Source organism: Neomonachus schauinslandi, chromosome 13 (genome assembly GCF_002201575.2).
Source record: "Neomonachus schauinslandi chromosome 13, ASM220157v2, whole genome shotgun sequence".
NCBI lineage: Eukaryota > Metazoa > Chordata > Mammalia > Carnivora > Phocidae > Neomonachus > Neomonachus schauinslandi.
In genome coordinates this window covers 74,467,961-74,495,598 of record NC_058415.1, presented here as the reverse complement: position 1 = coordinate 74,495,598, position 27,638 = coordinate 74,467,961, and the positions used below count along the sequence as shown (strand labels likewise).

Genomic DNA, 27,638 nt, shown 5'->3' with positions numbered 1-27,638 from the left:
TAAATTAATATCTATTGTCTTCTACAGATACATTCCAGTGGATAAGAAGAAAGAGGAGGAGTTCCAAATGACTATGCAACAGAAAAAGGCTTTTTAAGATTGCCATAAAAAAAGGAAAAAAGAACCGACACCTTCATGCTATTCCACGAGCTGCTGCTTGCTGTTTTGCTGGACAGGACGTGGCCTTTTGGGGACACAGGAAAGGTTTAGAAACTCTCCAGATGAGAAGGGAAGCCATTTGTTATGGGGCACTCTACTAGTAAAGGGACGTTCTGGACTGGAAAAATGGTTTCTTTCCTGATGTCCAGAGTGCAACTCAGTATGCTCTCTCTTCATTAGAACAAAAACATAAACAACCAACCAAACGTCCAGTTCAACACAAAGCACTTTGGACTTGAATACAATTCACTCTTCCCTCTGTGTTTCAACTGCTCCAGTGTCTTCAAGGTTCCAGAAACATCCATAGGAGAAGGGCATTGATTCGCCAGAGTTGGGGCACAATAACGCACTACCGAAAGTGACTTTGGTGAAGTCAGCCAAGGGAAGCTGCAGCATACATGAGAGAATAATGCTTTTCTTCTGAAGAGGGCAGTATGCAACCAAGGCTAGGTCGGCTCCTGGAGTCAGGGCTTCCTTCCAGGTCTGGAAGCCCTGAGGCAGTGTAGCCCTCAGGAGCCCAGGCATCTTGGGTTTCCAAGAGCTTATTTCTGAAGGACAAACACATCTTCCGACATGAAATAGGATTCTTGAGGTTTGAGCACAGTTACACACTGCCTCTCATCAGAGGGTACACAGTGCAAACTGATACTAAGGCGGTTATGCAAGATGGATGGAAGAAGCCCCAACGAGTTCTTTTTCCATGCTCTTGTACTTGTCTGCCCCCCCACCTCGAAACTGGCCTCTATGAAATTAAACAATAGCATGGCATCCCAGATGGTCTCTGATGTTTGCAGAGGAAAGTGTTTCTTTCTATACTAAGATGTGTGTGTGATGTAGTTTCTACTGCCTGAAGCAAAATACCTTTTCGCAAGCATCCTTGCACAGAGATAAAGTGTTGGGAATGGGGAATCTTAGCTCCTAGGTGCATTTATCAAGCCAATCACAGTAATTGTAATTAGAACCACAAACTAAGTGAAAGCCGAGCATGAAATACATTTGCAGAAAACCTGGACTGCCTATAATTAAGCCCTGCTTGGTGTCATTTTGAGATATGCCATTAATATACTTGGGGGGGTGTGGGAGATTGATTTTTTTTTTTTAATCTAAATACCTTTGGCTTGTTGCATCAAAGGCTTCAATGGCAGTTAAAAGGGGAAGAATGATACACATCATAAACTGCTAAACTTAGGGACGTGAGAGATATGTCCAAAGGTAGCTTAACAGGTTATTTAAAACACTCCGTCAAATACCCGTTCATTGGGTATTAATTTAACCTAGATCTGTCTTAGGGAAGTGAATAAGACACCTGAAGATTGGGGGTGAGGGGGAATTTAGCTTCGATTCCCAGCCTCAGCTTTGGGCATGCACTGACCTAACAGTGCTGAAAATCCTTCTGTGATTACCCAATGCCCAGAAAAGAAAGCCCATTCTCCTTAGGGAGACCTTGTTCAGGTGTCACCTCTTTGATAAAGTCCTTCAAATATTCCCCTCCTCTAAACCTGGGCTCTCTCAGCCATCACAACACTTACCATACTGCTTTTTAACTTTATTTATTCATGTGGTCTTTCTCCCCTGCGAAACAGTGACTTCCTTGAGGCCAGCGATTTCATTGTTTTTTAAAATTTTATTTATTTACTTGTCAGAGAGACAGAGAGAGAGCGCAAGCAGGGGGAACGGCAGGCAGAGGGAAAAGCAGGTTCCCCGCCAAGCAAGGAGCCCAACACGGGACTTGATCCCAGGATCGTGACCTGAGCCAAAGGCAGATGCTTACACGACGGAGCCACCCAGGTATCCCTCGATTTCATTTTTTTTTTTTAAAGATTTTATTTATTTGACAGAGAGAGAGAGTGAGAGAGGGAACACAAGCAGGGGGAGTGGGAGAGGGAGAAGCAGGCTTCCCGCGGAGCAGGGAGCCCGATGCGGGGCTCGATCCCAGGACGCTGGGATCATGACCTGAGCCGAAGGCAGACGCTTAACAACTGAGCCACCCAGGCGCCCCTCGACTTCATTTTTTTAACCACTGTCTCCAACACCCAGTACATGACCCAATACAGAATAGGTGCTTGGAAAACACTGAATAAAGAGTGACCAAATAAGTAAGTGAATAAATAAATGGATGCTCCATCTTTCTGGGGCTAGCTCAAACTACTCTGTTAGGTGATATTCGATCTCTCCCACGGACATAAGTTTTCACTGGCAATTCCACACTGTTTTTAGGGAAAATAAAGCTTTCTATTGGAGAACAATTTAGGAGAGTCAATTGATTGGAAGGTGTGTGTGTGTGTGTGTGTGTGTGTGTGTGTGTGTGTGTGATCCTTAGAAAGCCACCTTTGAATTTAGATCACATTTGGGGGAGTGGGGTGGGACAGGAGGGCTCTAGGCCACACCTTGGAATATCTTCCCATTTCGTCTTGGGATGGGAAGGGGCAGAATACTTTTCTTCCCAATCCCTTATATAAATTTTTAAAATTTTTATTTTGAGATAATTGTAGATTCACATGAAGTTGTAAGAAATAATACAGAGACATCCCATATTTTCCCGTGTTTACAAGATCACAACCAGTACATTAACACTGATATACAATCCACCCACCTTGTTCAGATTTCACCAGTTTTACACTCACCCATTTGTGTATGTGTGTACGCGGGTTGTGTACACTTTTATTTCTGAAAGCGGCTTTCCCGCCTACCAGGCAGTGGTCCAGTAGGCAGCACCAGTATACGCTTGTATACACTCTTGGACACAGTAGGTGCCCAACGATCGTCCACATAAACACTTGAACTCGTATGTCAGGGCGTGCAAGAGGGGAGCGCAACGTTTTAAGGTAGAAAACCGAGCCTGGAGCGTTTAGTATTTTAGAGGCAAAAAGTTGGCTATTTTCCCCCATAATTGTGAATTAGCTAGCCGGCTAATTGCTCCAAAGCGGTCCTGAGGCTTAGGCTTCGATCCCAAAAGAGCACAGGTTTGCAGCCCACCTCATCTCAACTTGGGGCTGGAGAAGTGGGGGAGGGGGGGCTCGTAGTGCCCCCGGAGCTCCTCCCACCCCAACCCCCACTTTCACCCCTTTCTTCCCCTGGGCTGGACTGTTTCACCCCGTCTCCAGGCAACCGCCAGGCGCGAGGCGGGACGTCATTTCCTGAAGAGCCCGTGGGGGGAGGGGGTGAGAGAGGGGGAGGGGCAGGGGGCGGGGCCAAGTCTGGGCAGGCGACGGCGGCGGCGTCGGAACTCGCTGGAAGATCGGCCCCGGGCAGCTCAACAGTTCGCAAAGTCCCGGCTCGCGGCGGCGCGGCTCCGTCTGAGCTCGGGCGGCGCAGGAGCGCGGCGGACCCCGGACTGCTGCATCCCCGGACATGCCCCGCAGACCCTCGCGGACGTCCGCGCGGCTCCACCGGCTGCGGTTCGGGGGGCTCTGGGACTAGAGCGCCCCCCACCCCAACTTATGACTTTGGGGTCCCCCAGCCCGAGAGGAACGGGCGGCCCGGCTGGGGGAGCCCCGGGCATGGTGTGACGGGACGGTCAGCTTTGTTGCGCCCCCCACTCCGGACACCCGCCGTCTCTGTGCCGTCCAGAATGTAGCTGCTTTCTCCGCGTCCCTCCCCTCCCCCCCGGACTCCAGCCGCAGTCTCCGCGACCTCCGGGCTCCAGCCGCCAACTCCTTGTCCCCCAGGACCCTGTCGCCGTCTCCGCTTTGCCCGGACTCCGGCCGCCGTCTCCGTGTCCTCCCGACTCCAGCCGCCGTCTCTGCTCCCCTCGGACTCCAGGATCGCGACCCCTCCGTCTTCCCGCGCCCGGGACTCCGGCGGCGGCCTCCACGATCCACCCCCCCCCCCCGGGCTTCCGCCCCCGTTTCCCCCCCCCCCCCCCCACCCCCAGACTCCGGCCGCCGTCTCCGCGCCTCCCCGGATCCAGCCCCTCTCCCCGCGCCCACCCGCTCGCCCCGAGGCCAGACTCCGGCCGCCGTCTCCGCGCCCCCCCGCCCCCCCCCGGACTCCGGCTGTCGCGCCAGTGCCGGCGAGCGCAGCAGCTGCCCCTCCGCGCGCCCCGGGCCTCGGCGGGGAGATGAACGCGCAGCTGGACGGCCTGTCGGTGAGCTCGTCCTCCACCGGCTCGCTGGGCTCGGCGGCCGGGGCGGGCGGCGGCGGGGGCACGGGGCTGCGGCTGCTGTCGGCCAATGTGCGCCAGCTGCACCAGGCGCTGACGGCGCTGCTGAGCGAGGCGGAGCGGGAGCAGTTCACGCACTGCCTGAACGCCTACCACGCGCGCCGCAACGTCTTCGACCTGGTGCGCACCCTGCGCGTGCTGCTGGACAGCCCGGTCAAGCGGCGCCTTCTGCCCATGCTGCGCCTGGTCATCCCGCGCTCCGACCAGCTGCTCTTCGACCAGTACACGGCCGAGGGCCTCTACCTGCCCGCCACCACCCCCTACCGGCAGCCCGCCTGGGGCGGCCCCGACGGCGCGGGGCCCGGGGAGGTGCGCCTGGTGAGCCTGCGGCGCGCCAAGGCCCACGAGGGCTTGGGCTTCAGCATCCGCGGGGGCTCGGAGCATGGCGTGGGCATCTATGTGTCGCTGGTGGAGCCAGGCTCTCTGGCCGAGAAGGAAGGGCTGCGAGTCGGGGACCAGATTCTGCGTGTCAACGACAAATCCCTGGCCCGGGTGACCCACGCTGAGGCTGTCAAGGTAAGGATGTGGTTTGGGGACAGGACAGAGTGACAGGAGCTCTGCCGGTGTGCGTCCTTAAGGCAAATTTACCTAATCTTTCTGGGCTCCATTTTTCTTAAAAAATGTTTCTTTAAAACAGGAACATCTAGTTTTGTTTTAGCAAATAGATGCCAGGCACTCCGGATAAGGTGGTGGGCAAAACAGACTTGGACCCTGCATAAAGGCTAGCAGCGTGTGGGAGACAGACATCAAATACACCGGCAAATGTATGACTACAAAGTGTGAAAAGGCGTAGGGATTCTTATGAGCATTAAAAAAAGAAAAGGAAAGGTCCCCTCTTGGCATATGGTTAGTAATCAGTGGGTGGTCTCGCTTCTGCTGTTGCTATTCTCATTGTTCAGTCGGGTTTTGCCCCTGAAAGAAAGTTTTGTTAGCACCAACGTGGCCCAAGGAGGCTATTCTGGTGATCCACAAAGCTCTAACCTGACTCTGCTGTTTATGTACCTGGCTGTGTATCCTGGGACCAGACGCTTTTCCTCTCCAAATCTCTGGATCTCCACTAGGAAAATGGGGCAACTGGACCTGCTAAGTGTCCCTAACCTTGTTGGAAAGGAGGCCCCTGCCTGAATGTCAGAAATAAATCCTCCACCCCCTTGAGAGTAGCTGCACTTTTTGCATCTGTTAATTGAGAAAAATAACCTCATGACAGCAATCTCCTAGGGATTTAATCAAGCTGTTTAAAGCAGTTTCGTGTTTGCTAATCTCACACCTAGGGCTGTTGAAAACCAGTTGGAGTTTGAGATGGATAGTGTTTGGTATACGTGTGGATTCGAGAATCCCTTGAAGGTGTTTACACACACACACACACACACACACACACGCACACACCACCTTTGCCCACCTTTGAACAGGAAGTGGAGAAGTTTGAGGAAAAAACAGTGACCTACTCAGCTTGTGGGCGGGGTGGGGCAGGGGAATGCTTCCTAGAGGTTTAGGGTGCCCTGTGACCCAGCTTCTCACCACCACACCTTTTGTCCCTACCTTGGGTCCTCCCCAGCGCAGGTGATTGGAACCCCGGTTAAGGGCCTGCTGGGCTACTTCCGTGTCCTCTTCAGTGACCCGTGGTCAGGTGTGTATTGAGCCCATTTCCTGACTGTTCACTTAGGGCACAACCATCTCCTCCCTGACTCTCGCTTTCCTTGTTTGGTTGCCAACTCTTCTGCCCCCTGCCCCTTGAGGATTTCAGACACTTCTCTGCTGTTTCTGGGAAAAGCCCGATGGGTTTATATTGTTGGGGGGGTATGTAGCAGACAATGGTTCTGGATTTCCATGCACCTGCCCTCCTCTCTGTCTCCTCCCCCCACATCAGTCTTTCCCTCTTCTCTGACATTCCATATATTTATAAAGAAATAGCCCATTAGCCTTTGGCCCTAAAAGGTCTGGAGTTCCCAGATGATAAATTTATACTGAAAAGATACTTGATCCAAATGGTCGATTATAATTGTGGATTCAATTTTAGTGGCAATTTTAAAAGACTTGTGTAATTCTGTCATCACAAGGTGACAGACTTTGGAAAGGCCTCTGGTAACCTGGACATTAAAAGCACAGGCCCTCCTGTCGGTCTGCATCCCAGTGTCAGGCATGGCCAGAGGCTGGAGCTGCCTGGCTCTGAGCTTCGGCTCCGCCCTCCTGTATTTCATGGGAGTCGCTCTGCATGTCGTGTCTGCACCCTTCCTGACTTACACCTCAGTCCCGTTACTCTGTGACTTGGGGCGGGCCTTAGCTCATCTAGTAAAACCTAAACTCTCCGTGGTGTGGTTTTTGGGCACCCAAAGGAGCAGAACTGCCTTCGGATGTGTGTGGGAGCTCTGTGAGCTGAGCAGCCACCCGGGTCCCTGACTGTCACTTTCCCTATGGAGGGGTCGGCTAAGGCCAAATGAGCTCCTGCCTTGGGGTGCCCCTTTTCTGGCCAACGCCAGACACAACCTGCCCGGAACACACCCCTTTGGAACCTTCAGAAGCAACAGGCAAAATGAATACGGCTTTGTGTCACCTTAACTCCAGGGGGAAAGGGACCAGACTTTCCGTGTGGGTGGAATTTAAAACGGAGGAGGCGGAACCTGGCTCTGTGGTTGCAGGATGGGCAGGCGGTTTCAGGACACTTTAGAAGAACCCCTGGGGTCTATTGACATATCTCCACAAAATTAAGGGCATTAAGTCCCTGAACTGAGAGCCAAAAGAGGCCCCAGCTTCTCCACTAGTTACAAACTGCCCGAAACCAGGATTTTTCTCCACTTTCAGCCCCTCTTTATGAGCTTCAGTGCCGGAGGGTACCGTGTCAGGGATTTTTATGGTGTAGGTACATTCCTTTTAACTGAACTTCAGGCTTTAGTCACATATCACCAGTTTTTCTGCATTTTCTGTACCATATACCACACTGCATTTAGTACAAGACCTGTTTTATTTCTCCTTCAATGTTATTTTATTTGTTCATTTATTCATTTGTTATTTCCTCCCCCAGCCTTCTGGAAGTAGAACTGGCAAATGAAAATTGTATATAATTAAGGTGTACAATGTGATGATTTGTGATACATGGTAAGAGGATTACCACAATCAAGCTAATTATCCATCACCTCACAGAGTTATTTTATTTTTGTGGTAAGAACATTTAGGATGTACTCTTTTAGCAAATTTCAAGCATACAATATAGAATTATCAATTACTCATTTTATAACTGGAAGTCTGTACTCTTTGACCAATATTTTCCCGTTTCCTTCCCCGCCCCAGCCTCTGGCAACCACTGTTCAGCTCTTTGCTTCTGTGAATTAGACTATTTTAGATTCCACATATAAGTGAGATCATCCAACATTTGTTTTTATGGGTCTGGCTTATTTCACTTAGTATAATGTCCTCCAGGTTGATCCATGTTGTCACAAAGGGCAGAATTGCCTTCTTTTTTTTGTGGCCGAATAATATTCCTCTGTGTGTGTGTGTGTGTGTGTGTGTACTTTTTTCTGTTCATCTGTCAATATACACTTAGGTTGTTTCTGTGTTTTGGCTCTTGAGATGTGTTTTCAATCTTAAAACCTTTATTTTTCTCCTGCAGGTAGAAAGAGGGGGAAAAGATCCTCTGAGCATCCTGAAGGAGAGATACTGTGTGTGTGTTGTGTGTGTTGTGTGTGTGTATAATAAAAAGAAGATTAAATTTTAGGAATCAAGTTACTTAAGAGTTCATGAATCAGAGAGGGTCACCTCCTCCCAGGGAACAGAGGAGAGATTGAACATACAAAGTTTTTTCCACTTCTCTCTCTCACAAATCAAGTATCCATTGTTACTCAGAGTGTTTCAGCAAGGATTCTGTTCCTCTCTCCAGGGGGCTCCCATTCCTCTCTTGAAGCCTATTTGCTAAATCATCAGTGACAGGTCCAGATAAGGCAAGCCATTTACTATTTGCAGTTATGTTGAAATGTTTGATTTTTGAAAAATCTATCTTGAATGAACAGGAGCCAAACTAATAATAATAAAAAAGTAGATCTTTCAGAGGTTTTCAGCCAAAAAACGTTGGTAAATTAGCCAAGGGGCCCACAGACCAGGGATGCTGCACTGGGCTCTGCCACATGCTTGCTTTGTGACCATGGGGCCAGTCACTGACCCTCTCTATGTCCTAGGGTGGATGGGCCAGTGGCTGCCCAGGGTCCCTTCCGGGCTCAGACAATCTGCGATTTGCTCAGTATGTGCTACACAGAAGGCGTTTAGAATGTCTAATCCGGTGTTTTCTTGTTCTTTTGGAATTGATTTCATTTAAGGCAGAGTTAAGAAAGTTGGCTAAGGATTGGGAGATGAGAATCTTGGCACTCTTGTGTAGCCTCCTACTAATTCAGGAAATTGACGGGTTACACACTGTACTGATGAGAACTTGCCTGCTCTCCCTCGACCCAAGAACACCAACCCCGGTGTTGTTCCAGAGTAAATGAGAAGATGACCATAGGATTGTGGTGTGTACAGCATTGCCCTGGGAGCTCTCAAAACCACGTTCACTTTCCGGCTTGCCCTCCGAGTCCCTAATTCTGCGGGTAGCAGGATACGGGGTAGCCGGGTGCTGCCGGGATGTGTGTGTGGATGTTTGTGTTTCATCTCGATAAAAATGAAATGGCTTCATTACCATCTCAGCATCCCCCCACCCGGGGGTACCTCCAAGGGGCATATTAGAATTTGAAACGTTCCAGAAGATACAAACAGCGGCCGGCCCTTTCATTTAATTAGTCATCACACCCTCCCTTTCTCTGCGTAATAACCCGCAAAAAATCTGTCCATGTTAACATAAATCATTGTGTTTAGTCCAGCACATTCTAAATGACATATTTGTCATTTTCCCATTGTACGTGGTTAGCTGAAGCCATTATAAATTATTACCACTTCCACCTTTGTATCTGAAATGCAGCTTCTCCCATTGGTGTGATTACTGTTTTCCAATTTGGAAACCGTGGGTAATGTGTTCATGGGGACGCGCACACTTTCTTCTGGCCCCGTCCTCTTTCTTGGGTCCTGCGGGTCTTGCCAGCAATGACATGTTGAAAGCTCACTATTAATAAACTCTTTATTGAATAGATGTTTGCTTGCTGGATCCAGAGTCTGATGCAGTGCATTGAGAGGGTCCATTTCTTTAATTTCATCTTACTTATTTATGTGGCCCAAGCTGATACTCAAGGTTTTAGACAATTACAGTGCCCAGGGTAGGACAAAAATCTTCTTGCAACTGGTTATTTCCTCTTCAAATGAAGGAAGCATTTTGTAGGCTGGAAGAGAATGCCCTTATTTTTTGGGGGGGGTGGGAATGATATTATTATTAGAAGATTCCTGCCTCTTGGCTTTCAGCTGGACACGAAAGAGATAGAGAATTACCCCGGCGCTAGCTTCTTGATTTGCTGTCACCTTCCTCTTGCCACAAACCTGGCGTTGGTTATTACCTGCCATAGATTCATCATCTGGATGGGGCTGCAAAGATAAGTATGATCCTGTAACCCCCGACTAATTGGATTTTGGGTGTGTTGTTGCTTTCCACCTCTGCCACGCTGCACACAGCCTGTACACACCTGTCAAGTGCGCGCCGCCCCTCACACCCTGTCTGCTCATGCGCCCAGCACATGTGCATCTCCTCCGAGTCATAACCCACCCCCCACCCCCATCCCCCTCTGCCCTGCAGAAGGCTTTGCGCTGAAACAGGCATCCGTGGGCGATTAGGCTCCAACTGGCTTTCCAGCAAGGTTCTTTTATGACCTGGAAGAGCAGCATTTGGTCTCCGCTGCTCAGGGACCCCAAACTAGTGCCCAGCAAGGACCAGAGAATTTGATTAGAAGGAATGACATTTAACGGCTGGAGGTGGTTGGAGGTTGAAATACAAATCTTTCGAAACCTATTCTTTTTCTTCCTTTTTTTTTTTTTTTTAAACCCCCAAGCAAGAATCTGACGTTAACAGGGAGCTCACACAGGCTTCTAGTTGTGCCCCAGGGTGGGGGGGCTGCTTTTTAAAGATTTCCTGTGCTGCAAACATTTCATTTGACTTTTATAGCACATGGCAGGCGGCAAAGGGTGCCGCGAACAGGAATCAGACCATTTGTTTCCTGTGCACTCCTGGCGTCCTCTGCAGGAGGCAGCACCATGGGGCCGGTGCACTTGTGTTTGAACTTCGCTTTACTGGAACGCCGCTGGGAAGAGAGGAGGCTGGTGTCAGTGAGTGAGCCCCTCCTCTGTGCCAGGTGCTTTCTCCTTCCCAGGGGAGGCAGGGAGGCCAGGCAGGTCAGGCTCCAGGAGGAGAAATTGACCAGTCCAGGGTCACCATGGGGATTAGAAACGAGGTGGCCCTTCTGCCCTACCTTCCCGCCTGGAAGCCAGCCCTGGTCGTTACGCAGCCAGCCTCCTGGAAGACACGGCCAGGCCCCCCGCTGGAAGGCAAGCAGCCGGCATACTTTGTGCCTGACATTTGGGAGCCTTTGAGGAACCATCCACAGGCTTCATTTTATTAAGTGGGGATTCTGATGCCCATGCTTCAAGGGCAGGCGGCGTGTTTGAGCCCCACCTGTCCCCGTGGGAGCCCTTTATCCATGCAAGCTCTGAGGGGCACTTAGTGCCCCCAGGCCTGTGGCTGGTCCTTGGAATTCAGAGATGGATGGTCAATGGCCCCTGCCCTCGGGGAGCCCTGGGGCTGCGGGGGCATGGACCCATCCAGGGCCACGGGTCACCAACGGTTTTAAGCACTGTAACATCCACGTGCCTCCACATCCCTGCCACCCTCTCTCCAAAGCAGGCGCCCACGCCATCCCCTCATCCTGCTGGAATTTCCTTCAGCACACCGGTCACTATGAGAAGGACATTTCACCGTGTTTGTTGGTCATGTGCCTGCCCCACTACAAATAAGCTCCACAAAAACCAAGATTTGGTCTCTGTCGCTCCCTCACCTACCCAGCGCCTGGAACACAGTAGGTACTTTAGTAAATGAATATTTGCTGAATGAATAGAATGATCTCGAATCCAGTGCAATGCTGGTGAGTTCAGGATCCCTTGGTTCCTGAGTGGGATATCCGAAGAAAATCTGTGTTGCAAGGCAGTGGGTGCTTGGAGAAAAACGTCGAGGAATGCCCTAGGCTCTAATGTATGCTTTACCAAGAAGCTGACGGTGTGGCTGTGAGCAGATCATGTGACATCTCTGGATGCCTCAGTCTGTGGAGCTGTGAAATGGGCGTAGCCATATCCTACTTGCCTTTCCGGGATGGGTATGGAATCGTATGACTTAATAGGTACAAAAACATTTGGTAAATAGGAAACCCTATACTACTACTTTTTAGTGAAAGACCTTTAAAAAAAACCAAACGTCTGTGCCTGGGTGGGCAGGAGCTTTTCCCACCCTCTGCAGCCCAGCCCACCCTACGAGACCTCTTTGGTTAGTTCATTTGTTGCTTTGCTCTTAATTTTAAAACCACATTCCCAGAAGTGGGTTATTTCTGCAGCCTGTGTCTGTGATTCCAAAATAGAATCATTTGTGCATTCTGAAGCAATCAATGAACCAATTTTGGGTGAGATACATCTTCTGGCTTTTTGTTTAAAAAAAAAAAACAGAAACAAAACCCAGCACTGTTCAGGTTTTAAGAAGCCCCAGCATTTCAGGTAGAGGCCAAGTTCCTGCTAATCACATGTATGTTTAAAAGCTGCTTTATTCCCTATCGAGAATGCACAAGTGAATTTATTTTTTTCTCCTTTTCCGGTCCCAACCCCTTTACCTCCTTCCCCTTTGAGAATTTTTGTTCCTTATGCTAAATTGGCTGTGGTTTTGCTTCAGCTGGCAGCCAGTTTTATAGTTATTTTTCCTCTCTACCTGAATTTTCGTAATATCAGCATCCTCTCAACTTTGAATGCAAAGCAAATATTTCAACCTCCCATAAACAAGTCCCAAAATGTCTTCTTCACCAGATTCTAAAGCTGCAGGTTACAGGGAAGAACATGGCAAAGTGACATCTAAAAGGGTATTTCTAAATACTCTAGAAGTAGTGATTCAGAAATGTAGCTTGCCCAAGAATTAACAAGCTCCCTAGGCAAGTCTTCATCATACTGAGGTTTAGGAAGCACCACCTTCCTTTGGGATCTGTCCCCATCCCCAACATTTATCCACAGAAAGACTTGACCAGAGAGGTGGACCCATCCTGAGCTGTTTTGGAGCAGGACTCCAGAGGTGCAAGGTCAGCTGATAAGTTGGACAGTCCACGGAAGAGAGGTTAGAGATGGCTTTTGGAGATGGACCTGGGTTCATCTGACTGTGTTACTTGGCCGTGACCTTGAGCAGCTCCCTTGGCCTCTCTGTGATGCAGACCCCCTCACCCTTGAACTTGGCCCCTAGCCCTCACAAACAGTTTATTGTTGCTGTCGCACATCACAAGTTTGAGAAATATGGCCACGGAGGTCTTACTGCAGTATTGTAATGAAAAATGTTATCGACTGCATCCTCTTGGCTTTGAAAGTCTTCTGTTGCGGCTGCTTAGTCCAAAAAAAGAAAAAAAGGTGCCTTTGGAAGAAAAGACTGGGGCTCAGGGCCTTCTTGATGCATGGTAGCTGCTTGAATTGCAGAGTCATTTACTAAATGTGGTCAATATTCCCACATAGAGTTTCCTTAAAAATGTAACTGCTCCTGTTCGGGTTTTGGCATCTGCATTTTCTTTCGTTTTACAGTGGTAATAAAGTCCAGGGATCAGATGGAATTGCATGTCCCAACCTCCCTTAAAAATGTGGGGCAGGTGCATGGCTCAGAGGCCAGTGTGTGACAGTGTGGTTCCCAGATCAGCTGCATCTCCGGCCTTGTTCCCCAGCATCCTTCCCTGCTGGGCTCCCCCGGGGCCCTGATGAGAAGGGAGAGAAAGGTAGCTGTTTTTCCAGAACCCATTAAAGCAATTAATGCAGGTTGAAAGTGGTGATTTGACAATATGGCATCTGTACTTAAAAAAAAAAAAAAAAACAACAAACCCTGGAATGTATTTGAACCACATCTGAAATGGTGTGTGAGGCTTCACTAAGAGGTTTCTGATTAAGAAAAGAGAAGAAGAGTGGTCCAGCTTTCAGAAGTTACCCTCCCATGCAGGTGGGGAAGGGGGGAAGTCTGGGGGAAGTCTTCCTTCTGCCGTTTCCATCCTGCGGGCCGTGGAGGATGTGGTGTCCTGCGGTGTGTCTGAGGCCAGCGGGACCTTCATCCTTGCTCCATCTCTCCTGCCACTTCCTCTTTCTCCTCAGGGGGACCCAGGCCTATCCCAGGTTCTCCCAAACTCTCTTAAACCCTCTCCTCCCTCCACGAGTTCTTCCAGTCCTGAGGGTTTAAGTCAAGATGTTCAGTTTGTCCCCAGATCCCTTCCTCTCTGCCGTGCTTTCTCTGAACAGGACCTGGGCCTCCTTTTGGTATCTTTATTTTTTTAATTTATATTTTCAGCTCTTCCCCAGTATTAGGAAAAGCATTTATTTGCCTTGGAAGTCAAGGCTCCTGTCTGACCCTCTGAAGGCACCTCATCCTCTTGCCCACAAATCATGGACATTCCCCAAGTTAGTAACCTTGACCTGCTGTCCTCTCTACAGTCTCCCTGTTGGGGATTGCATGAGCTCCGGCGAGCTCAGACCCTCCAGGCCCGATCCCTCCCCAGCACATCCCAGACCACACTGCCATTGGAGGCCGAATTCTCTGCCATTGGAGACCGAAGTGCAGCGGCCCCCTGGCTGGCTGGCTGTCTCCGGTCTTGCTCATCCAGTCCATTCAGCATCCTGGAGGCAGGGCACACTTTCGAAATTTGTCTCTCATCAAGTGGTGCCCTGCCTAGCGCCTTGCACTGGTGCTGAGAGCTTTCAGGGCAGAAGCCGAGCTCCTGAACCTGATGTTCAGGCTGCCCATGATCTGATCCCCTTCTGTCTGCAGACAGTCCTTTTCTCTGGCTGTTCCCCGAGTGCCATCGGGCAGCACGCCCTCCTCTGAAAGGCGGCTCTGTGTCCCTGCACCTATCCACACACACGGTCCCCGTGAGGCCAGCCCCAGTGGATCACCCTGCCCACCTGCAGCTACCCCATCTGCAGGAACCCCTCCCCTGCGGCTCCATCAGCCTAGTGACCCTGCTTCACTTGTTGGGACACAGATTATACACCCCCCAGGGTTTCCTTGAATTGCTCTGTGGCCAGTAATAACTTCTGTATTGAGGGCTTACAGTAATCTGGACAGCGTTCTCAGGACTTTCTGTGTATGAACTCACTTGAACCTCACACTAGCCCAATAGGTTCAAAGGAGGTACCGCTTTTATTGCTTCGTTGGGCAAAAAAATTGCAGAGTTTGTCACTTGCCTGTTGTCACAAAGATGGACAGGAAGGCAGAGCCAGGAATTAAAACCAGGTTTTGTTGACTTGAGGGGATGTATCTGTCGCTCCAGAGCCAGGGAGAGGCGACCTCCCGTGATGCTTCAGCCTGGGCTCTGGAGCCAGGGGCTCTGTGCACCCGTGGGGCCTTGAACAAATTCCTTGACCTCTCTGATTCTCACATGCCTCTTCGATAACGTCGTAATGCGAATAACAGCCAAATGGTAGGCAGGTTTCTTAACTTCCCTATTCAAGTTCCTCGTCTCTAAAATGGGGATACCCTTTTCACGGGTAACCCGTGAAAGCACTGGGGTTATCTGTCGATTTGAGCATTTCATGATTACCTGTTACGTTCACCCCGTTGTGCTGGGGTGAACATAGGGCTTTTCCCTACCAGGTAACACTCTTCCTGGTATAAAATACATAGCACCTAACATGCTTATGAACTTGTAATACTGAGCCCACGAATAACTACGGCCCCCAGGGTCGGGCGTCTCTGTGCCACCTGGAGTTCTGCGAGGGCTTGGCGCAAATGCCGGCACCAACCCTTGGGCGCAGCCCCCAGGGACAGGAGGCTGAGCACTGGGAAGAGGAAGGGCCCGGCCACCAGTACACACGTAGGAGGTGGCAGGGCTGGGATTTGAACTCCTGATCTTCTTGCCTCCCAAGTGTGTGCTCCTTGCTACCTTTTGGTGGGTGTCCAGCCTAGCACCGTGCTGGCCGGAGCCCCATTTCAGTAAATGTACATTTCCTCTCTGATGTTTTTTTTCCTTATTGAAACGGTGTTGCAGCCTTTTGATCAGAAAATCCAGGAGTGAGCAGACAGCCCAGGCCACGGCCGCCCTGCCCTTTCCTGGGCGAGCTCTGTGCATCTTATTGACTAGACGTCAGGTACCCAGGCGGCCCTGCGCACTCTTGGCCTTTTTATCTGCCCCCCTTCTCCCCCTCTTATCTCTCTTGCCATGCCCCGACCTTTGGCAGGATTTTATTTTGTGCCTTGTCTGTGGAAATTCCCTAAACAGATTAACTGTGACCTCACCTCCAGCCCCATTAGGATAAACCGGTGACTTCGGAGATCATCTCATTGATTGGCGGAGGCTGCGAATCTGTGTTGCCTGCTTCGCGGGCACGGCGCGAACAGGGGTCCCCGGGCCTCTTGTAAGAGGCCGGTGGTCGTCAACACCATCACAGACTGGACAAAGGAAGGGCCATTTTGTTTGGTTCATAGGAGACATGAGGAGCAGAGGAGTCCACCTGCGCATTTAAAATAAAATATGTGTGTGCGTGTGTGTGTTAATGACCCGAGAGAGATGGGTTCAGTTTAGAGAGCTCGGAAACCCCAGGAGAACACAAAGGAAAAGGACCCCCCCCCAATCATCGATAATCCGCTCCGCCCAGAAATAATCACTATTGACAATTTGATTGTCGTCTTTCCAGTCCCCCGCATGCCTACGTGTGTAAATCCCTATTGGGAATTTTCTACAAAACTGCCTTTCTGAACATAGTTTTTGAGCCTGTCTCACCAAACAGTGGATCATGACTCTTTTTCGACCCCAATAAATGTTTCTAGAACATGGTTTTTAATGATTACGTCATAGCAAAGAGGTGCGTGATTTATTGGACTAATTTCTTCTTGTTGGACAGGTTGTTTTTTAAACGTTATCCACATTGCCGCTTTAGACAATGTGTCCTGGCATGTTAATCTGGAAGCATGTCTCTAAAAATTCCTTGGGCTGTCTTTCTAGAAGTGGCATTGGCTCTGGGCATAGGCAGAATTTTAAGACTTGGGTAACTGTTGCCAGATTGTTCTTGGGGAAGCAGAGTTTGTTATTTTACAGTCCGCTCTACCAGTGTTAGCCGTGTATGCGAAGCCTCATTTTCCCCCAGCCTTGCCAACACCGGATATTATATTTCTTTTCCGTTTTTGCTTATCAGACAGACAAAAAAGTATCCTATTTTAATTTGCATAATTTAAATAGTGAAGTTGAACTCCTTTGCATGTTTATTATTTGTATAGCTGTATATACGTACGTTATTATGTATGTATGTGATATATATACATTTATTTATTTTTGGTGTGTAACTTATTGATGTCCTATGCCCATTTAACCACAAGAATGTTACATTTCCAGCTCCTCAGATCTATCAGCCTTTTTCTTTAAGGGATGGTTGTTAGGAGTAGCTGTTAGGTGGTTGATTCATCCACCTGGAATTCAGATCTTTCAGTTCGAGGGTGAGTTAAATTGGAGGCCTACCCCTTGTTAACGGAGTGCACAGAAAGTGATGAGGGACAGGAATGTTAAGTGTCCTCCAGGAGAATACACCCCATCCATGTATCCGCTCTTGGGCCAAGAAAATGTTGATATATAATCAGATTTTTCTGATGGGTGGATGTGCTGTGGACATTGGTTCTAGATCACAACAACGCCATTGGAAATCCATCGAGGCTCACCTTGAGTGATTATGTTTATGACTCCTAGAATCTTGTTCGTTCTTCCCAAAAGAAAAAAGAAAAGAATAAAGAGACCAAATTTAAAAGAACATTTGTAAAGCAATTTACTTAAATTATAAGAGACTAAAAGCCAGGCTTAGTGGATAATTGAAGAATTGCATTAAAAGGGAATCAGTACCTTTCTGGAATCTGCTCTGTCCTCATCTTCTGAGTTCTTTTGCAAGGGGATGGCGACTCTGTCACTGTCTTACAAATTTCTCATGGCATTGTCCCCAAGGACAACATTTTCTCTCTCTCTTTTGATCCTTCATGTTTTTCCTTTTCCTACAGCCTTAACTCACTGAGACATTTAGGAGCAAAGATACCAGGGATCAGGGGCTTTGAAATGTCAGGTCCCTGTTCCAGCCTCCAGGATCCTGGTGTTCCCAGTACTGGAACAAGGGCTGCCTTCTTCACCCCAAGCCTTTGGAGAAGGTCAAACTCATAAAGAAAGAACAGTGGAGGGGATGAAGAGTTGATTTCTTGAACTCTACTTTGTAAGGCTCCAATTAAAGGCAAACTGAAACAACATTAAAAAAAAAACAACTCAAAAGGGGAAAAGAAGATGTTGATTATTCCACCTTCCTAACTGGCTGTCGTTTCTCTGCCCTGTCCCCTGGCCTTTATTTCTGTGCATTCACATTCCTTGATGGTTGGATCACGTGCTTCTGTTTATTTTTGCTTCATGCATATGTTGAGCTGCATCTCGTGGAAGGGGACTGCTCTGCAGTCCATATTGATTTCCCTGAGGATGTAGCCACTTGAAGAGGTGAGGTGGCCACAAAGAGCCAGAGCAGGTGTGGTAAGCTTTGCCCCAGATCCTGGCCTCCTGACGGGCACACAGCTGTGAGGGACACCAACATGAAGCCACCGTTCTTTGAGACACAGTGACTTTCTCAGCATACCACTACCCGCTTATGTCAACGTTCCAGTAGAATATAAACTAACAGTTTTTGGACTTTTATTTAAGGGAATGTTTTTAAATGACATGATTCTGAGACCAAAGTCAGCAGCAGTAAAGTATTTCTGGGGAGTGGAAGGAGAGAGTAGGATGAGAAAGCAGAGTTATTGCCCAAGCATCTATGAAAATATCTCTGCCTCCAACTCTGTGTATAAGGTGTCTGATCCTTGAGATGTACTTCAGCATTCATTCATTCACTTGGCAGCTGTTTTCCTGAGCTCTTCCTATATGATTGGTGTGATTGAACATCCTCTTTGAACTCTGCATGTCCTATTTACTTACTTGTTAATATATTTGTGATTAATATTTCTTCCTACTTCAGAAATAATTGAGTGACTTAACCTAGAAAGGACATCATGAAAAAGTCACAGAGCTCAGAAACCATATTGGAAAGTGTGTGTGTGTGTTGCCTTTAATAAGAAGAATATTTCATATTTAAGTGGAGTTGTGAGCTTCCTAGCAACCAAGGCAAAAAGGGAAATTCATGCATTGTTTACATTCTATTAGAGAATTCATTGGTATTTCAAGAGAGGTAAAATTCTTCACTGGCGGTCAGTTTTAAAAAGAAGGCAATCAATTTCAGGAGGAAGGCAATTACAATTGCATTTCTTCATTGTCTTTCATTTTATGTGGAATCACCCACGATTTCCAGTCTTTCATATTTATTGACACATCTGTGCCCAAAACAGAAGAATTCCCTGACTTCTCTGTCTACTGAGAAGGATATAAATAAAATAATCACTGTATACGTATGTTGATATATGTACCTTCAGGGATAGGGAGCAGCACATGCAAAGAACTTGGAGCGTTTGATACTGTAAGAAAGGCCAGTGGCAGGGACAGACGATGAGGCTGGCAAAGAGGCTGGCCAGGCAGGCCCTAGGGCCAGCCGCACAGGCCTGAGACACACCGTGAGGTCTTCGCATTTTACATCAGAAGCAGTGGGACCGTTTCGGCAGGGAGGGGACAGGGTCCACCTGCATCTTAAAAGGATGTCCTGGCTGCGCAGCAGAGACTGATTTTAGAGGCTGTTGCAGTTAGTGGTCTCTGTAAGAGGTAATTAACACAGATAAAAATGTGATGCAGAGGAAAGGAGCTCTGAAGACAGGACTAATTAGGGCTTTACTTTCTCATGACATTAAAATACACCCCTGGGGCAGAGAGCACACGCCATTGATTTCTGTCCTCCCTCAAAGTGGGGCTGAATGGGGAGGGTCTTTCTAGCCCACGTGGCTGAACCCAGCACCAGCTCAGGGTTCAAGAGTTCGGGGGCCTCTCACTTGTTTATGGTCTGTAAGTCCCACATCCCCTCTTCAGACCTTCTCCTTGTCCATCTTGTGAGGCCAAGACAGAGGGGTTACCCTTGGGTATCTGAACCCCCTTTCACTAGTAGTGAAAGAAGCATGAGTTTGGAAAGTCCAAGATTCAAATCCAAACCCTGCCTCTTATCCTTTTTCTGACCTTGCTTAAGACATGCCAACACCTAGAGTCTCTTTACTCATCTGGGCAATGGGAAGAATAAAATGTGTGGTCATCCCTGTAACTTTGCTGTTACCAATAATATTAGCCACCATGGTTGGGCACCCACTATGCACCATACTTAGCGCAAGGTGCTTTGTGTACATTATCTCGTCAGTCCTCATTTTGTCCCCACAGTAACTCTGTAAGAGTAGGCATTAGTAGCCCCATTTAACAGATGATAAAGCTGAGGCAACTTGTCTAAAGTATCTTAGCCAGGAAGAGATAGAACTTTGTTTGGGAATGGCTTTCTAGTGAATATACCTTTCACTGAAAAACTCTCGGAGCGGAGGGAATCCTCACCCTAAGATACCTTTTTATTTTGGTGCTTGGCAATTCTCTAGTTTCCAGATGCGGTTGGAAAATAGAGCCAAGGTTTGCCTATAACTAGATTTCTGGAGCCTGTGGAAGAAAGCATAAAAGAGGATGGATCCCTGCACCAGAGTGAGCTCGGCTTTGGGAAAAGGCATTGGAAAGCCCGCACCCAGTCCCATCCACAGCGCCTTCTGTAGGCATGGATGTCGTAGTGCTGCCCCCTGCAGGTGGTTGTAGGAACTACAACAGGGAGGGACAAGGTTGCATATGAAAAAAGATGCATTAATTTTGCCCGCTGCCTTAGGAATTCCACTTATCTCTGATCTAGAGAATTAGACGCATGTGTGCTTCAAGATGCATGAAAAGGTATGTTATCGTAGCTTTGTTTGCAGTGGCAAAAACCGAGAAACCATCTACATGTCCAACAATAGAGTGAGAATTCAGTGGTGGAGCATCTCTGCCAGGGAGCGGGCCCTAGTGCATGCACAAAGACATGAGCTTAATGTCATTGAACTGGTGAGCAAAGATCTTCAAAATACATCTTTTCAGCTGGAAAAAACATGGTGATGAAAATGTTAAGTGTGAGTCAATTTCTGTGAAGATCAGACAACAGTAGTTTTTTTTTTTTTTTTGAAGATTTTATTTATTTATTTGACAGAGAGAGACACAGCGAGAGAGGGAACACAAGCAGGGAGAGTGGAAGAGGGAGAAGCAGGCTTCCCACCGAGCAGGGAGCCCGATGCGGGGCTCCATCCCAGGATACTGGGATCATGACCTGAGCTGAAGGCAGATGCTTAACGACTGAGCCACCCAGGCGCCCCGACAACAGTAGTTTTGTATATGTGCATCCACATATTTATAAAATGCACAGAACATTCTGGAAGGACAGACAGTGGTTATCATGGAAGGTGGGTTGAGACTTCTACTCTGGGTTCCCTATTATAATCATACCTGACCCTTTTGCAGCTCTTACCTGTGTTCCAGGCATTAAACATTTTATGCATGTAAACTAATTTAATCCTCACAACCACCCTGTGATATAATACCACTCCTAACCCGTCTTATGCCTGTGAAACTGGGGCACGGACTGGTAACTTGCCCAAGGTTGCCATTGGCAGCTGGCAGAGCTGGGATGGGAATCTTGGTAGCCTGGCTCCAGAGCTGTAGCCCCCCGGCCACTCTTGCTTCTCTCACCAAATCCCATGCATTCCTGAGGTGATGTCTCCCATGAGTGAGGAGAAGCATGGGGTGCTGACCTAAGGCTGCCTGAGCCCTAGTCTAGGGCACTGATCTTTCTGCAGCCTCATTTGAACAGATTCCCTGGGGGCTGCCTGGCATTTAGAGAGCTCAATAAATATTTTGTTGGAAGAGGTTATAAAGAAAACCGAACATGCACTGTGCCTCAAGGAACATATCTTGTAGTTCTAGAGGCAGGATGTATGAAGCTGATGCAGAGACTCTAGTATACATGGTAATGAAAATATAGAAGTGTGCTGGGTGTTCTTGGAGATGGAGGGTCAGTCGCAATCCAGGAAGGCTTCCTGGAGGTGGCGGGCATGGGCTGAATGTCAAAGGCAGGGCAGATGTGAGGAAGTGTGGATTAAAGGAAGGAAGGATGTTTCTGGAGATGAGGAAAGTCATAAGAGAGAGGCTAGAGCTGCCTCTGTATTTGTGTCCATGTAGATTAGAGCTTTAGGGAATTCTGGGGCTTGGGTTTGGGAGAAGGAGCTGGTAGACTCAGGAAGGAAATTCATATTTAGTACCTACTATGTGCCAGATGCTAGATACTATGAGTAGGCAGTCTACTTTTTTTTTTTTTTCTGAGTTTGTTTAAGTAAACTCTACACCCAACGTGGGGCTCGAACTCACGACCCTGAGATCAAGAGTTGCACACTTCTCTGACTGAGCCAGTTGGGCACCCCTATGTTATCTTAATAATGTTTACAACAGTTGCATCTTAAATGCAGAAGCAGGCACAGAGAGGTTAAGTAATTCGCTGTGTGACACAGCAAGTCACCATGCAGAGTCAGGATTGGTGCCCAGTGAGCCCCAGCTGGGCGGGGTGGGGTCAGGAAGAGCAAGCGCTCATCCTTCTTTCCTCTCTTCCTGATCACTAACCTGAACCTGGCTCTTAGACGGGCTCCCCTTCCTGAGGCTAAGCATCTCTGTTCCGGAGAAGAGAAAACCTCGCCCCTCAAGGTCTGTGTCCTGAAATAGGCTGGATGAGTCACCATGATGTGCCCTTCCTTGAGACTTCGCAGTGTGTCCTCCGTGCCCCTGAGGACAGTAGTCTCATCATCCTGTGACCTTGTGGTTCACTTCACACTTGCGCTTTGGTGTGTGTTCTTGAACATAGGAGCATCTGTGCATCTGCCGTGTGAACACACAACGCCCCGTCCCCTTTATGCTGTGGCCATCTCCCATGGCTTTCTGTGTCCTCTGCTGAGCGGAGAATCCCGTCGCCTGGGCTGTGAATCCAGTCGGCTCTGAAGAGCTGAGTGACGCAAATTTGCCTCCTGAGAGCATTAATCCAAGTAGCAAGTTATTAAGTGTGAAGACATACACATATAATTTACATTTCCATAACCATAACACACTGCCTCAACAGTCATCTGCTGCTGGATGGTATCTGAACCATGCTGTCTGCTGGGTCAGATCGAAATTTCAAGGATCTGACTCCGTGGAACGCACGTGAGCCCTAGGTCAGGTTTTAGCAGCAAACCCATGGTAACAAGCGTGGGAGTAGTGCTCTGATGACCACTCCGTCTATAGTGGACTCTCCCTGGGTCTCACATTGTGCCCTTTTTAAGCCACAGCTCATTGAATTCTCCAGTGATAGGCACTGTGCCATATAGGGCCCCTCTGTCCAGAGAGAGAGTGGAATTATGATCTTCGTTTTACAGGAGAGAAAGAGATGAACAGAGAGGGTCAGTAACCTGTGTGAGGTGGCACAGCTAATAAACAGTTGGTTCAGGAGACCGGCTGTGCGGGCCGCCACGCAGGAGACAGGCATGGGTGACAGTCACCAGCTTGCACAAGCAGAGCATCCACGTTGCTTTAAGGTGGGTATTGGATGTGGTTTTCCACCCACAGGCTGCAAGGAACAGAGCTGCACAGCTGCAGTCCCATTGGAGGAATGTCTGTCTCCCCGGCCCTCGGGTCCCTTGGGAGGTCCCCTGCTGCCGACGATAAAGCTGAGTTGCCACGTGCATCCTGCCACACCTGGGATGCTCCGTCTGTCCTTCTGGCTGTTGGTCCCTTCCGGCTGACAGGGAGCCTCGGAGCCCCCAGGCTCAGGATCTGGTTCAAGGACCTGGTAGCAGCCTCAGCCCGCGCAATCTCGAGGACTCACTCCCTGAGAGCTGCCTGGACTCTGTCCCTGTGTATCTCAAAGCCCCTGATCTCTTTGCTGCCATGACTCATGACTGTCATGGGTAAATACAGCCTTTCCTTCTGGATGGAACCACTAACCAGAAGACATTGAAGTTTCCTATGGGGGCAGGACCTCCGCTGTTAGTGAGTTCAAGCTGCTCATTGCCGGTTGGCAAAACCGAGGCCCAGCGAGAGAAGGGCATAGCCCCGGGCCACCCAGCGAGCCAGTGGCGCAACGGGGACAAGCTTGGGCCGCTGTTTCACAGCGGGAGTTCCTTCTAGGTTCCTCTGCCGCCTAAGCTGCATGCTATATGGAGGCTCGCTCCAGCCAGAGAAGGTGCTGGTTCTGAGAAATGAATGGCCGGGTGCACCTGAGGCGCAGTCGGCGCTCGAGCCCGGGGGTGGCCTTCTGTGTGCCGGGCTGGGGGCACCGGCCAGCCCTCTCTAGGAATTCACTTCTCCGTTCAGAGCCACTCTTTCCAACAAGCAAGCGGCTGTCTGGGAAACTGGAGACAAAAAGGCAGTAAGAAGACAGAAACCAGCTTCTTAGACCATCCCCCGCCTCCTTGCCTTCTGTGCGTGACACATATTTAGTTGAAAAGGGCAGTGGGCATTCGAGCGGCGTCTCCCGGCCCCTGCACCCAGGCCTATCCTGAGAGCCTGCTCTGGGGTGGCAAGCGCTGTCTCAGGAATCTCGGGTTTGTTCTTGGGCTCGTTCAGTTTTGGATGGTGATGTTCTTGCTCTCCAAGACCCCACTGGAAGCCCCCAGTTACCAAAAACGCCAACATCAGAGGTTCTGGAAGGGTCTCCGCTTGAGTGGCCGTCAGATATTCTGGCCCCTCAGTCTTGTGATGGGGAAACCGAGGTGCACAGGGGAGGGGGCCTGCCCAGGGCTGGCCTCCTGTGTGTCCTTGGCTGTCCTTTTCATACTCGTTCCCTCTCTGTCCCTTCCCATGTCGGGCTCCCACAGTCCCCTTCTGTAAGATACTGGAGGCAGGCAGCACGCGGGGGACTCGTTGCGCTCCCAGGCCCTCCCCGGTGCCCGCTCTCCGTGGTCTTCTCATCAAAGGCACTAACCTCTTCTCCGTTCTCAAGGTTGCTGCCTCCCTATTTATAGAACTGACCAAGAGAGTTCCACTCTGGCCAGCCTACAGAATACAAAGCGTGCTCTCCCCAACCTGCTTCCTTGTGAAGCTCCTTGGACGAGGCTTTTCTGCATCTGGTTTCCCTTCTCAGTGCAGACACTCCTAGAAGAACGGTGAGTGGGCTCGGCCCCGCCGAGCTCCTCCTGTGTGCACAGGCTCTGGACCTCCTACGCATGGTCTCCTGGAATCCCCACCGCGCTGAGAAGTGGGTATTGTCCTTTCATGGTGCTGCTTTCAGGCAGGAAGCGCCGGCCCCGGGACTCATGACTCATAAGGGACAGAAGTACGGCTTAAATGCAGTTCTGCCTCCGTCCACGGTTTCTGTTCTTACCACTTGCATTCCTCTGTTCCTGATTCTGGCGTCGCCAGACTTTTCCAAGGACCTGCCAGGGGAAGCAGCATCTCTCACCGGCTGCAGGTGCTACGAGGATGTGCCCACTTGTTCTCTCTGGGCCCGGCACGCAGTAGGCCCTCAAGTCAGCCCTTGTCGAGTAAGTGGCGGGGCTCGGGCCTCACAGTCTGTCGAGGGAGGGAGCGAGGGAGCGGGGAAGAAGCCGGCCAGTGGGACCGCCTCCAGCCAGCAGTGCCCTCACGGGGGAGGGAGCGGAGCCCTGGGCGGGGAGGAAGGGTCAGGAAGGCACAGGGCCTCACAGGTATCTGCTGAGGTTGCTGCCGCCCTGTGATGCCCCCCTTCCCTGTTTGCTCCCCCAGAGGCCTCCTTGCTCACTAGCCTGGCACGGGGCCTCACAGGTATCTGCTGAGGTTGCTGCCGCCCTGTGATACCCCCCTTCCCTGTTTGCTCCCCCAGAGGCCTCCTTGCTCACTAGCCTCTCCATCCTGCCCCTCAAACTTTGCACAGATTTTATCTTCCCAGCTGTCCTATCAGGGGGAGTCCCGGGGACTTGCTAAAAGGGCACCAACTCTCTCCTGCTCATCTTCTCAGAAATCTTTTGTAAAAGCAGCCTTTTGGAGAGCTGCCAGATTCTCATTATCCCTCCACCGGGGACTGGCATTTAGCTGTGGAATTGAGGGGCCCGGGCACCTCCCGGCTTACCCTTCCTCCTCTGGAAGAGGCTCAGACGTGCAGCCGGGGTTCCCCACTATGGGGGAAAGCTCCTCCCTTGGCCCCTTTGGTCTGTCCAGTGTCCTGGGGAGTCAGGAGAATGCAGTCCAGGGCACATCCAGGCAAGCTTGGGGGAGGCAGAGAGCTAGGTACTCCCTTCCCCCTTTTTGAGGCATATTCTTGTTTTCTGAGATCAAAAGCAACGTATTCTCATTCTGGAACATTTGGAAAATACTGAGACACAGGAAGAACAAAATAATAATCACCCATAATCCTGCACTGTTGGCATGTTGGCACATCGCTCCTCAGTTTTGTTTTGTTTTTCCTGTGTGATTTTTATCTTAACGTCATCACTGAGATCATACTGTAAGATTCGATGGGTGTCCTCTGACCCCACTGTGCGGTAGAGCGTATCACGGATCCACGGCGTTAGGTACTCTTCGTAATCATTTATAAATGTGTTTTTAGCGGCAGCGTGGACTTCGTGTGAGCAGCCTCCGGCCCCCCAGTTGCAGGGTTTGCTATTAATCCTCGCGCTAAGTGACTGTCCCTCAATAAACGGCGTCATTCAGCTCCAGGTGCCCCGTAGGAAAGCAGTATGGCCGATCTCAGCATCCACCCCGGGGCAGAGAGTTTGGACTCCTCTCTCCTCGAGGTGCTTCCATCCCCAGACTGGAAAACGTAGAATGAAGGTGGTGTCTACACTCAAAATTAGTTGCTATGGAAAAGGAACCCCTCCCTTCTAATGTAGGCAGACGATTTCCCTCTATTTCTTCATCTGGATAATGGACCTCTCTCCCGACAAGATTGGATTCCATGAGGATTTCAGGAGGAGACAAAGCATGCCAGGTGCAGGGCTGAGTGACACAGGCAGGCTCTTTATAAACGTCCGGCCATATTATCAGTCATTTCATCTCTTGACTCTCTTGTCGGAGCCACTAAGACCACCCCTGGGTTCTGCGAGGGCTCACAAGTTCAGCATATAGTTGTGCTTTGGCTCAGATTGATGACAGCAAGGGGCACCTGGGCGGCTCAGTCGGTTGAGCATCTGTCTTCGGCTCAGGTCACGATCCCGGGGTCCTAGGATCGAGTCCCGCGTCGAGCTCCCTGCTCGGTGGGGAGCCTGCCTCTCCCTCTCCCTCTGCCCCCTGTCCCTCATGCTCTTACGCGTGCTCTCTGTTTCTCTCAAATAAATAAAATTTTTTTTTTTTTTAAGATTTATGACAGCAAAAGGAGACCCAGCAAAATGAGCACAGGGAACAGGTGCAGGGGACAAAGTCTGTAGGAAACCAGGCGCAAGCTTCTGAGTCTCCCTTTGCTGCAGGATGAGCCCAGGATGAGCTGGGAAATATTGTCCACCAGGGATGCTCCTTAGAGAATCAGTGCCAGGGCTTTTATTGGGGTGTGGTCACATAGGTTCTCTGTGCCTGGACCCACATTCCAGACCCCAACATAGTTTGCACAAGGAACCTAGGCACGGTGAGCCACCCTTCCCAATTAGGGAATGGGAGGAACACTCAGCATCCAGGTTCCTAGGTGCCAGCCAAGCAGGCCTTCTTGAGGATGCAGTCTTAGGCCTGCTGTGTTAACTCTTCTCTGCACAGCTGTGCTGAGAGATCGGATTTCTTACGTTTGATCCACTTCAAGATAGGGGTGGGATGGATGTCCTCGTTTCCATAGGACAAAAATTGAGGGCTAGAGAAAAAAAATGGGGGGTGATTCAGGGACTGGCCTCCTGCTCCCGGTGTGGGAAGTAAGTTCTGGGTACTGGGAGGGTTGTCCCTCACTGCCCCCTTCCTACTAACCCCTGTATCCCTCTCTCTCTCTCCCTCTCTAGGCTCTGAAGGGCTCGAAGAAGCTGGTGCTGTCTGTGTGCTCAGCAGGGCGCATCCCTGGGGGCTACGTCACCAACCACATCTACACCTGGGTGGACCCACAGGGCCGCAGCATCTCCCCGCCCTCAGGCCTGCCCCAGACCCACAGCAACACCCTGAGGCAGCGCGAGGGGGACCCGAGGAGCACCCTGCATCTCCTGCAAGGCGGGGATGAGAAAAAGGTGAGCTACCTGGCCTCGGCCTCAGCA

The 27,638-nt window shown here is 49.9% G+C and overlaps 1 protein-coding gene across 3 annotated transcripts in view; it reads left to right on the top strand.

The window, feature by feature from the left end:
* The first annotated feature begins 4,219 nt into the window (after window positions 1–4,219).
* Window positions 4,220–27,638, top strand: part of WHRN (whirlin) — an 88,236-nt gene continuing 64,817 nt past the window's right edge. For all 3 annotated transcript variants that reach the window (XM_021691437.1, XM_021691436.1, XM_021691435.1), the window contains exons 1-2: window positions 4,220–4,837; window positions 27,393–27,611. In XM_021691437.1, the coding sequence (XP_021547112.1) occupies window positions 4,220–4,837; window positions 27,393–27,611 (837 nt within the window). The remainder of the gene's footprint in view (window positions 4,838–27,392; window positions 27,612–27,638) is intronic.